The 12,439-nt window shown below is 62.0% G+C and overlaps 1 protein-coding gene across 1 annotated transcript; it reads left to right on the top strand.

The window, feature by feature from the left end:
• The first annotated feature begins 45 nt into the window (after window positions 1-45).
• Window positions 46-12,156, top strand: LOC133219308 (probable G-protein coupled receptor 179). The gene is given in 11 exon segments (XM_061366557.1): window positions 46-1,379; window positions 2,192-2,300; window positions 3,056-3,158; window positions 3,536-3,732; window positions 3,824-3,892; window positions 4,624-4,733; window positions 4,816-5,054; window positions 5,408-5,546; window positions 5,625-5,730; window positions 5,822-5,968; window positions 6,190-12,156. Coding segments are annotated over 11 exon segments (8,001 nt in total). The 5' UTR covers window positions 46-564.
• Window positions 12,157-12,439: the final 283 nt, after the last annotated feature.

Here is a 12,439-nt window from a genome sequence, read left to right as displayed (position 1 = left end):
TGGGGACATCCCTATGGATGCCCCGCTTCCATCCTATCGCCGGGTTAGGGGGAAACTGAGGGATTGAGGCCGGCACCATATGGGGAACCAGCGGGCGATTCTCCACCGGCTGCCAGGGGGGCTGCGGGAAGGGGGATGAAAGGAGGAATACTCCCAGCCCTGTTGCCATGGCTTCCCATCAGGATGCTCTTGCATCACGGCCAGCCTGAGGGGTGCAGGGGTCCCCCCGGGGCTCCGGGCGGAGGGTAGGGGGTGTCCGCACTGGCCTCAGGGCCGGGCTGTGGGGGTCCCCATGGGGCTCAGGGCCAGGGGTTCCTGAGCACCGCATCCAAGCAGGAGCGCAGGGACAAGCCGGGGAGGGGGGGGGATGCTCCGGGCCCCGGCGCCAGCAGATGAGCACGTTTTGGAGCTGGTGACGTCTGCTCCGGCATCACCGAGGCAGGAAAACAAGCGGCAGAGCCCGATCCCAGCGCTGTGGAGCCGAGCAGGCTCCGGGGCACCTCGCCCACCATGTGCCCCCCGGCGGGGCCGCAAGGGGCCGGGGGGCTCCGCTGAGCCCCAACCATGGGGCCGTGGCTGTGGCTGCTGCTCTGGTGCTGGCCCACGGCGCTGCTCCATGGCCAGCGCCCACAGGACAGCCCCCAAGGTCCGGCGGGGTGGTCCCCGGCTCCATCACCCCCCTGGGTGCCCACAGCGGAGCCGGGGGACCCCGAGGGCTCGGCGGCGGCTCTGGCGTTCCTGCGGACGGGAGATGCTCGGCGCTTGGCCCGAGCCAACTGCAGCCGAGGGGTCCCGGCTGCGGCCGCGGGTCCCGGTCCCCCCGCGGCGCTGCTCGCTGCGCTCCGTGCCGCCCCCGAGGCGCTGGCCCACGCCGCCAACTTCCTCAACATGCTCTTCCAGACCAACGACATCCGCGAGGCCAGCGTGGCCGAGGACGTGGAGTGGTACCAGGCGCTGGTGCGCAGCATGGCCGAGGGGCACCCATGGGTGCGCAGGGCGGTGCTGGCCCTCGATGCTCACCCGTTGGCCGCCAAGCCCCGGCTGATGCTGCAGGCTACCAAGGGGGATGGCCAGATCCTGCTCCAGGATGTCTCCGCTGCTGCTCCGAGCCTCGGTAACCTCAGCTGGGACAACGAGTGGTTCAATGCCCTTAAATCCCAGCGGACTCCTGCCCTCCGCAAGCGGGTGCTCAGCAACGACCTGCGCAGCATGGAGACCCCCAAGTGGCAGCGGGGTGACAGCTACGTGGGGGACCCGGCCCATGTGCGGTGGTCCCCTCCGTTCCTCGAGTGCCGGGACGGCCGGTTCCTGCCTGCCTGGGCTGTCACACTCTCCGCTGCTTTCTATGGGCTCAAGCCAGACCTCAGCCCTGAGTTCAAGTAAGTGGTACCCAGAGAGGCTGGAGGGGGGGTAAAGAGGGTTGGAGGGTGCCCTGTGTGCATGCTGGGGAGTGCGGATGGAGGCAGCATCCTTGGGGTGCAGGCAGGATGCTTTGCCAGCACCCTGCCTGCATCCCTGTGTATGGGTATTTGCACACCCATAGGCACGGTGTGGACCCTTGTCCCCACTCGGGCTGCCACCCCCCGAACCTCCTACCCTGCCACGGCCCCTCTGGAGGGGGGGGGGGGCGTCCCTGCTGCACCCCAGCACCCCCTGTGCAAGCAGGGGAACAATGGGGAGGGAAGGGGGCTCCTGGGTTTAGTCCTGGAGAGGGGATGTGTCCCTGTTTCCAAGGGGGATGCTGTGTCCCTCTCGGAGCACTCAGGGGAGAGGGTTGGTCCTGCAGGATGCGGGATGGCACCAGGGGCACCCCAGCACCTCCCATTTCCCAACTGTTTGCTTTAAAGCCCCTTTTGAGAGGCAGAATCCACAGCCAGGAGCTGCTGCTCCAGCTCCAGCCTCCCCCAAATGCAACTCCAAGGGGGGATGTATCATAGAACCATAGAACCATGGAATGGTTTGGGTTGAAGGGAGCTTAAAGCTCATCCAGTTCTAAGCCTCTGCCATGGGCAGGGACCCCTTCCACTGGAGCAGCTTGCTCCAAGCCCCTGTGCCTTGAACACTGCCAGGGATGGGGCAGCCACAGCTTCTCTGGGCACCCTGTGCCTGCACCCCAGTGGCTGTGCCCTCCCCTGCTGCCTGTCCCAGTGGCATTGGTGGGACACGGGGCTGACCCCATCCCTCTGCACAGGGGTGTCGTGCGGGTGGACATCGAGCTGCGGGACGTGGCCATTGACCAGTGTGCCAGCGGGCCGGGCTGGTTCGCAGACACGCACCGCTGCGACCTCAACAGCACCCAGGTACCATCCGCCAGCACCCAGCACCCCATCCCCGCACCCAGCAGGGCCCCCATCCCTCCCTCCAACTGAGCTTTATCCTCTCCCGGCCCATCCATCTGCTTCCTTCCACCACACTGGAGGGGTTTAGCGTGCAAATCTGCCCTCCCTGTGCCAGCAGCAGCGAGTGACCCGGTGCTCCCTGCCCAGACACCACGGTGATGGGTGGGTACCGGTGGGACAATCACCCCCCCCATCCCTGCCCACTGGGGATGCCAAAGCCTCTTTCAGGGCTTGACGCAACCATCAGCATCCCCAAGCAGGGCAAACACCACAGCAGTGACACGGCTCAGTGTGGTCCCCAAGTGGGAAAGGCGTCACCAGTTTCTCTTTCCTCTGGAGGGATGGGCTCTGGCACTGGGAATGTCTCCAGGACACAACAATACCCGGAGAAGCTGCCAGCACAGCCCATTGGGGGCAGGATGCGGGCAGGGGGGATTAGGGCAGCGCCGCTGCCGTCATGGCTGGGCAGGATTAGTGCTCTCTGCTGCATTATGTGTCCATTTAGGGTTTAGGGAGGGATTTGAGGGCCAAGCTTTGGCTTTTAATTCTTCAATGTTTAACCACTGATTCCTCCTGGGCAAGGGGAGAGTGGCCTGGGGGGAGGTACCTGTGAGACAGGGGATGCTGGAGCCGCTGGTGCGGGGGGGATGCAGGGATAAGGGGAGTATTTGGGATGTGGGATGAGCGTTCCATGCATCCCTGCCTGTCTCCTTCAGTGTATCCCGCAGGAGAGCCGCGGCTTCATCCTCGGGAGGTACCTGTGCCAGTGCAAGCCGGGCTTTTATGGGGCCAGTGGAACAGCACAGGCAGGTGGGTGCTGTGAGAAATGTCCCCATTTCACCCAGTGGGACATGGCCAGTGCAATGGGGACTGGGGGGGGGATTTGGGAAGCCCAAGCCCATTCGTTGGCAAGGAAAGTGCCTCCGAGTGATGCAGTGATTGTAACTATGAGTGATGGTGATAGAAGAGGAACCGGCCTCAAGCTGCACCAGGGCAGGTTTAGATGGAGCTGAGGAACAATTCCTTCCCCATAGGCATTGGAACAGGCTGCCCAGGGCAGGGCTGCAGTCACCATCCCTGCAAGTGTTCACACACCATTAGTGGTGGCCTTGGCAGTGCTGGGAACGCTTGGACTCAGTCTGAAAGGTCTTTTCCAGCCTGGTTGGATCCATGATAATTCCATGATCCTATTCCAGGCACAGCGGGGGCAGAGGGGGGGTCCCTGTTGGGATGCCGGCCCTGCCGCCAAGGATGCTCCACCTGCAAGGATGATGCTCCCTGCCTGATCCAGGAGGACCGGGCGCTGCGGGCGGCCGTGCTGTCCTGCCAGGCCTGCTGCATGCTGGCCATCTTCCTCAGCATGCTCGTCTCCTACCACTTCCGACGGAGCAAGGCAAGGTGGCCCCGTGTCCCAAACCCCCCTGCCCTGCTCCCATCCCATCCCCAAGCCCTATGGGTGCATCCTCACACCTGTGTCCCTGCAGAGGATCCGGGCATCCGGAATCATCCTCCTGGAGACGATCCTCTTCGGGTCCCTCCTCCTCTACTTCCCAGTGAGTATCCAGCTGGAATAGGACTCGATGTAAGAGCCTCTATGGCCTGGTGAGGGTGTGGGGCTGGCCTCAAGCAGGGCATAGGCACAACTCCACCTTATTGTGGATTCACTGGCACAGCCCCCGGTGGCTCCAGTATAAACCTTGGGAAACCAAATCCCTGCTCTCCCGCTGGTGGTGGGAGTTAATCCCTGCCCAAATCCCCCCATCCTCCCACAAGAGCCGTGGCCGGGGCTGTAGGGCCAAGGGGGAAGGATGGCAGCAATGAGCACTGACTGCATCCAGCCCTGGGGCAGCAGCACCAGAGGGATGTGGAGCTGATGGATAAGGCCAGAGGAGGCCATGGGGATGCTGCGAGGGCTGGAGCAGCTCTGCTCTGGAGCCAGGCTGAGAGAGCTGGGCTGGGGCAGCCTGGAGAAGAGAAGGCTCCTGAAGGGGAGACCTTAGAGCAGCTCCAGTGCCTAAAGGGGCTGCAGGAAACCTGGAGAGGGGCTTGGGACAAGGGATGTAGGGACAGGACAAGGGGAATGGCTTGAACCTGCCCGAGGGGAGACTGAGCTGAGCTCTTAGGCAGAAGCTCTTCCCTGTGAGGGTGCTGAGGCGCTGGCACAGGGGGTTGGGACTGGATGAGCTTTAAGGCCCCTTCAACCCAAACCATTCCACGATTCCCTGGTTTCTGAGTCCCCATCCATCCCCGTTCCACCACCAACCCCTCTCTCCCCCCACCTCAGGTGTTCATCCTGTACTTCAAGCCCAGCATCTTCCGCTGCATCGTCCTGCGCTGGGTCCGCATGCTCGGCTTCACCATCGTCTATGGCACCATCACCCTCAAGCTGTACAGGTACTGGGATGGAGGGGGGGGCTGGATGCTTGTGCCCCCCACAGCAGGAACCCACTGGGGCTCACCCCTGTGCCCCTCACAGGGTGCTGAAGGTGTTCCTGTCCCGCACGGCCCAGCGGGTGCCCTATGTGTCAAGCATGCGGGTGTTGAAGATGCTGGGGCTGATCCTGGTCCTGGTGCTGTGGTTCCTGGCGGCCTGGACCATTGGGATGCTGGAGAACGTGGACAAGAACATCCCACTGGTGATCCGCACCCAGACTGCTGGTGGCCTCCACTTCTACATCTGTGGCCATGACCACTGGGACTATATGATGGTGATTGGTAAGAGCAGCACCCTCCCACCCCAGGACCCCATCCCATAAATACAGCCTTTCCTTGTCTATTTAATGTGCCCTGGAAGCAGGGCTGGGGCACCCGAGCTGCCTCCCATCCTCTCCTCTGAGCATCCCCAGCACTCACTATGGGGCAGGGTACACCAATGGGACCTGAGCCCTTGTGATGTGCAGGGATACACCAAAGGATGCTCTGCACCAGAGCCAGGAGATGAACCCACAGGGCTGGATGTGCCCCAGGGCAGGGAGATCCCAGTGGGTAGCAGCACCAGCACCCATAAGAACACACTGACGGTGATGATGCTGGGCGCTCAGCATCGCTCCCCTTGCTCTGCCCCACAGCCGAGCTGCTGTTCCTGCTATGGGGCAGCTTCCTGTGCTTCGCCACACGCGCCGTGCCCTCTGCCTTCCACGAGCCCCGCTACATGGGCATCGCCCTGCACAACGAGCTCATGCTCTCGGCCACCTTCCACATGGTCAGGTAGGACACGGGGCTGCGAGGGAAACACCATTCCCATGCCCTGCAATGCCAAGGAACCGGTGGCAAATCCCCTGCCAGGTTCCTCATGGTCCCCTCGCTGCACCCGGACTGGACGCTGCTGCTCTTCTTCGCTCACACCCACGGCACCGTCACCATGACGCTGGCGCTGCTCTTCATCCCGAAGGTAACGCTCATCCCAAAGGATGCAGGGAAAGGGGGGTCCCAGCGTTTTGGGGGTCCCCCCATACATGAGCTCTCCTCTTGTCCCCCTGCAGTTCCTGCACACGGGCTCGCCGCTGCGGGAGGAGATCACAGCCGAGGTCTATGAGGACGAACTGGACATGCGGCGCTCGGGCTCCTGCCTCAACAGCAGCATCGCATCGGCCTGGAGCGAGCACAGCCTCGACCCCGATGACATTCGGGTGGGTGCCACACTCAGGACCTTCTTTTGACGCTTGCTCTGCAGAGTAAGAGGTGCCTTTTGCAGTCTTTCTCCCCGATGCAAAGCAGAGGGGGTGGGAAGAACGGGGTGGGAATGGATGGGAACAGAGTGGGGGGAAACCTCCTGCATCCCTCATGATGGGGACCGGTTTGTGGGTGCAGCCCCGTTGGACGCGCTCTCTCCTCTCCCTGCTCTCTACAGGAGGAGCTCAAGAAGCTCTACCGGCAGCTGGAGGTGCACAGGAGGTGGCGGATGGCAGCGCTCAACCCTCACCTCCCCAAGCAGCGCAGCGCCCGCCGCAGCCTGGCCCGCTCCATCGCCCGCCGCAGCAGCAGCAGCACCCGTGGGTCCTCGGCCAAGCAGCTCCTCAATGCGGGTACCACCGACCTGAGGATGCGGGATGATGGCTCCCGCAGCACTGAGGGGGTCCGGGGGGGTTCACCCATCCCTGCTCCCCCCCAGGAGCCTGCACCAGGGAGGAAGATGATGGTGACGGCGGCCTCGGAGCAATCCGACAGCGAGTCCCTCGATGCTGCCCCACTCGTGTACAAGTCCGCCAGTGCCCACAACCTAGTGGGGCACGGGCAGTCCCCCCTGCCCCGTGCAGCCCCCTTGTACAAGTCGCTCAGTGTGGTGGCCGGGGTGCAGGATGAAGCCCTGCTCGCCGCCAGCCGCGCTGCATGGGGGAAGCAGCCCATCGAGCATCCATTCACCCCGGCTTCAGGGCACCCCACGGCACAGGGACCCCCCAAGGAAGCTGGGAAGCCGCAAAGCCGTGATGCTGATGCTGTCACCAGCCCTGCCAAGGGGTGCTCGCAGGATGTGTCCCCCCAGGGTGATGGCAGGGTGCAGAAACACGTCACCTACGCGCCCATCAAGAGCATCAGCGTCGACGGCTCCCATCACCCAGGGCGGGTGCGGATGGTGGTGGTGAGGAGAACCCCACCACGGCCCCCCTTGCGCTGCCAGAGCTTGGGGCAGCGGGGACCAGCGGTTGGGGACAGCCTGGGGACAACAGAGCCACCCATGGGACCCCCGGCACGGGTGGGAGAACCAGAGGGAAGAGCAGCAGGGATGGAGGAGGAAGATGCGGGGTGCACATCGCCTGCAGCATCCATCCCGGCACAGGTCTGTCCCTGGGAGCTGGTCCAGGAGGAGATCCTGAGCCGGAGGGAAAGAGCCACCCAAGCAGCAGGGTCGGGGACCACCGGTGACACAGCCCCCAGCATCAAACCATCCGCCCAGAAGATGTCCCTCCGGAGCCTGGGCCTGGCCATCAAAGCCTTCAATAGATCCAGAGGGAAAAGCATCCCAAAGGGAAAGAGGGAGGGCGAGGGGAGCCTCAGGAAGAGGGCACACGAGCGGGAGGGGAGCAGCAGGAGGGAGAGGCCAAGCCCCCCAGGGACCACAGGCTCTGAGCAGGTCTTCCACCAGCACAACAACAACGCCAGGGCCGCTGCGGGTGATGGAGAGGAGCGGGGTGAGGAGCACGGTGCTCCCCACTGGGATGAGGATGCAGAGCACGAGGGCCCATCAAGCTCTGGTCACCAAGAAGGAGCTGAACGTCCCCATGAGCCCCTGGTGGTGGTGGCACAGCCCCAGCCCCAGCCCCAGCAAGGGGATGAGGCTCCTATGGTGCAGCCGGGGAATGATGCTCCTGTGCCCACACCAAAGGAAGGGCTTGAGGGGCCCAGCGGGTCCATCCCCTGCCTGGACCACACAGAGATGGAGCAGGCACAGGTAGGACCCAGCGCAAGGAGCTCCCACTCATCCACCAGTGATGGGCACAGAGCGGCTGCTGAGGAGCTGGAGGCTGAGATTTGGCCCCAAGGAGCCCTGGATGGCCCAGCAGGAACTGGGTGCCAGGAGGAAGGCAGCAGCCTTGGTCCCAGGGACATGGGGAAGGTCCCTGCAAGGAACCGGAGCGAGGAGATGGCTCCGGCGGGCAGCAAGGCACAGGTCTGTGCTAGGGACAACCAGGCTGATTCCAGCATCAAAACAGGGATCCAGCACTGGGAGGAGAGCAGGGGGGACCCTCAGCACCCCAGGGGAGAGCTGGGCATGGAGGAACCATCAGCAAACCCCTCAGAGCTGCTGGAGGGGCCTTTGGAGGGCAGGAGGGGCCAGGTTTGCCCATGGGAGACACTGGAAGAGGGGAGGACCACGAGAGGAGAAACCGGCCCCTGGGACACAGAGGGGGCTGAGCCGGAGCAGGAGGGGCAGGAAGCAGAGAGGAGATGGATGAGTGAGTGGGGCAAGAGCATCAGGGCAAGGTCCCTGGGGGTGGTGGGAGCTCCAAAGCCACCCAAACCTCATCCCAGCAGCTCCGAGCTGCCAGAAGGGATCCTAAAGAGCACTCGGGGTTCAGTTTGTCCCTGGGAAGCGATGGGAGCTGATGGCGATGCAGAAGGGATGCGCCCTTGGGAAGGGGGAGCAGCCGCATCCAATGCAGGGAAAGCAGAGGATGGGGACACTTCCCATGGGGAAAACGGGATGTCCCCACAGGCAGCAGCCCCAGGGGGCACGGGAGGGATGGGTCTGGATGCAGACAATGGGAGCACCCAGCAGGGATGCCCCTATGGTGGGGAGGGTGCGGAGCAGCGCAGCACAGGGCTCGCAGCTCTGCCCAAAGCCGCATCCAAGCACGCAGGAGCCATCGGCAGCAGCAAGGCCAACGTCTGTCCATGGGAAGCAGAGGCTGAGCCGTTGGCTAAGGCAGAAATCTGCCCTTGGGAAGAGCCTGAAGCTCCATGGGGGAAGGACAGAGCAAGCCAGGACATGTATGGTACATCCAAAGGGGGAAACAAGCCGGGGATCAGAGGGCTGGAGGGTGTCAAACCAAAGCTGGCAGAGGTGGGCGGCCGTCAACAGGAGCACAGGAAGAGCAAGAGCTTTGCAAACCTCATTAGGAAAAGCATGGAGAGCTCGAAAGCCAAATCCAAGAAATCCCAGAGCGTGGAGAGCATCAAGGAGGAAGTTTGTCCATGGGAGAGCCTGGGCAAGGAGCATCCCATGGAGCATCCCAGTGCCAGGAGCCCGGTGCTGCCTAAAGCGACTCCAAAAGCATCCCAGAGCAGGGAGAGCCTGAAGGCAGAGGTGTGTCCTTGGGAGGCTCCAGGGGCTCAATCCATGGATACAGCAGAGATCTGCCCCTGGGAGGTGGCTGCAGCTCCATCAGGTACAGAGGAACCAAGGCTGGACAAGGATGCTGTGTCCATAGGGACAAAGAGCCCCTCGACACCTGAAGGTGCCTTCAAAGGGATTGGGCATCACATGTCTGCAAAGGAGAAAGCAAGTGTGGAGAGCCTGAAGGCAGAGGTGTGTCCTTGGGAGGCTCCAGGGGCTCAACCCATGGATACAGCAGAGATCTGCCCCTGGGAGGGGGCTGCAGCTCCATCAGGTATAGAGGAACCAAGGCAGGACAAGGATGCTGTGTCCATAGGGAGAAAGAGCCCCTCAACAAGGGAAGGTGCCTTCAAAGCCATTGCACACAGCATGCCTCCAGAGGGGAAAGCAAGCATGGAGAGCCTGAAGGCAGAGGTGTGTCCCTGGGAGGCTCCAGGGGCTCAATCCATGGATACAGCAGAGATCTGCCCCTGGGAGGTGGCTGCAGCTCCGTCAGCTACAGAGGAACCAAGGCAGGACAAGGATGCTTTGTCCATAGGGAGAAAGAGCCCCTCGACACCTGAAGGTGCCTTCAAAGCCATTGGACACAGCATGCCTGCAGAGGGGAAAGCAAGCATGGAGAGCCTGAAAGCAGAGGTGTGTCCTTGGGAAGCTCCAGGGGCTCAATCCATGGATACAGCAGAGATCTGCCCCTGGGAGGGGACTGCAGCTCCCTCACAGCAGCTCCAGCCAAAGCAGGGCCCTGGGGGGGTGCCCAAGGGGGACAAGCGCATCAGGCGCCAGGCAGCGCTGGCCAGCCCGGGGAGAGCCCTGGAGAGGGGCAGCAGCAAGCGAGAGGCTGCGTGTCCATGGGAGAGCCTGGACAAGGAGCAGCCCATGGAGCATCCCAGTGCCAGGAGCCCGGTGCTGCCCAGAGCCTCTCCGAGAGCATCCCAGAGCAGGGAGAGCTTGAAGGCAGAGGTGTGTCCTTGGGAGGCTCCAGGGACTCAATCCATGGATACAGCAGAGATTTGCCCCTGGGAGGTGGCTCCAGCTCCATCAGGTAAAGAGGAATCAAAGCAGGACAAGGATGTTCTCTCTGTAGGGAGCAAAACCCCTTCCCCAGGTCAAGGTGCCTGCAGAGAGACTGGAAATAGCACCCCTGCAAAGGAGAAAGCAAATCCCAACCGTGAATCCATCTGTCCATGGGAGAGCCTGGACAAGGAGCAGCCCATGGAGCATCCTTGTGCCAGGAGCCCAGCGCTGCCTAAAACGACTCCGAGAGCATCCCAGAGCAGGGAGAGCCTGAAGGCAGAGGTGTGTCCTTGGGAGGCTCCAGGGGCTCAATCCATGGATAAAGCAGAGATCTGCCCCTGGGAGGTGGCTGCAGCTCCATCAGGTAAAGGGGAACCAAGGCTGGACAAGGATGCTTTGTCCATAGGGACAAAGAGCCCCTTGACAACTGAAGGTGCCTTCAAAGGGATTGAGCATCATATGTTTGCAAAGGAGAAAGCAAGCGTGGAGAGCCTGAAGGCAGAGGTGTGTCCTTGGGAGGCTCCAGGGGCTCAATCCATGGATAAAGCAGAGATCTGCCCCTGGGAGGTGGATCCAGCTCCATCAGGTACAGAGGAATCAAGGCAGGACAAGGATGCTCTGTGCACAGGGAGAAAGAGCCCCTCCACAAGGGAAGGTGCCTTCAAAGCCATTGGACACAGCATGCCTGCAGAGGGGAAAGCAAGCGTGGAGAGCCTGAAGGCAGAGGTGTGTCCTTGGGATGCTCCAGGGGTTCAATCCATGGATACAGCAGAGATCTGCCCCTGGGAGGGGGCTGCAGCTCCCTCACAGCAGCTCCAGCCAAAGCAGGGCCCTGGGGGGGTGCCCAAGGGGGACAAGCGCATCAGGCGCCAGGCAGCGCTGGCCAGCCCAGGGAGAGCCCTGGAGAGGGGCAGCAGCAAGCGAGAGGCTGCGTGTCCATGGGAGAGCCTGGACAAGGAGCAGCCCATGGAGCATCCCAGTGCCAGGAGCCCAGTGCTGCCTAAAGCGACTCCAAAAGCATCCCAGAGCAGGGAGAGCCTGAAGGCAGAGGTGTGTCCTTGGGATGCTCCAGGGGCTCAATCCATGGATACAGCAGAGATCTGCCCCTGGGAGGTGGCGGCAGCTCCATCAGCTACAGAGGAACCAAGGCAGGACAAGGATGCTCTGTCCATAGGGAGAAAGAGCCCTTTGACAAGGGGAGGTGCCTTCAAAGGTATCGAGCATCAGACGTCTGCAGAGGGGAAAGCAAGTGTGGAGAGCCTGAAGGCAGAGGTGTGTCCTTGGGAGGCTCCAGGGTCTCAATCCATGGATACAGCAGAGATCTGCCCCTGGGAGGTGGTGGCAGCTCCATCAGGTAAAGAGGAACCAAGGCAGGACAAGGATGCTCTGTGCACAGGGAGAAAGAGCCCCTCCACAAGGGAAGGTGCCTTCAAAGCCATTGCACACAGCATGCCTGCAGAAGGGAAAGCAAGTGTGGAGAGCCTGAAGGCAGAGGTGTGTCCTTGGGATGCTCCAGGGTCTCAATCCATGGATAAAGCAGAGATCTGCCCCTGGGAGGGGGCTGCAGCTCCATTGGCTAAAGAGAAATCAAGGCAGGACAAGGATGCTCTGTCCATAGGGAGAAAAAGCCCCCCTACAAGAGAAGGTGTCTGCAGAGAGATTGGACACAGCACACCTGCAAAGGAGAAAGCCAATCTCGACCGTGAGTCCATCTGTCCCTGGGAGAGCCTGGACACTGAGGATCAATCCCTGAGAACTGCAATAGGGAAAGAGCTATCCAAGAAATCAGACAGCATGGAGAGCAGGAAAGCTGAGATTTGCCCCTGGGAAGCAGCAGAGCCCAGTGGCTCAGAGAAGGAAATCCCACAGGGAGCTGATGGAGCATCTTCCCCTGGGATGGGAGAGTCAAAGGCGGTGCTGGGAGCCAGCACCGTGTCTCCAAGGTAGGAGGCCAAGCACAAGCCCCTGAGCCGCATCCAGCCTCAGAGTGGAACCAAAGCTGATGTCTGCCCTTGGGACCATGAGTAGCTCCCTCTGGCCAGGGCCATCAGCCTGATGCAGACATGGTTTTCATGAACACAAGGTCAAACCCAATGGCACAGCCCAAGCAGGGACAGAAGTGTCCAGCAAAGACAATGGCATGGCCATGCTTCCAGTGGTCTCTGGTGGTGGCCTTGGGGACTGGTACAGTGAGGGGACAATGAACATCTCCTGCCTTCATCAAGCTCTCCCAATGGGTGCAAACGCCACCCATCATTTGCCCACAGGTAGGTGGAACAGTGCAGGGTCCCCTTGGTCCAAGCAGGCACCT

This window comes from Neopsephotus bourkii, unplaced genomic scaffold, assembly GCF_033783945.1.
Source record: "Neopsephotus bourkii isolate Nb327-2 ecotype Australia unplaced genomic scaffold, CSIRO-AGI_Nbou_v1 NB_1346, whole genome shotgun sequence".
Classification (NCBI taxonomy): Eukaryota; Metazoa; Chordata; class Aves; order Psittaciformes; family Psittacidae; genus Neopsephotus; species Neopsephotus bourkii.
The sequence above is the reverse complement of the archived record's forward strand: the minus strand, read 5'-3'. Positions and strand labels throughout refer to the sequence as shown.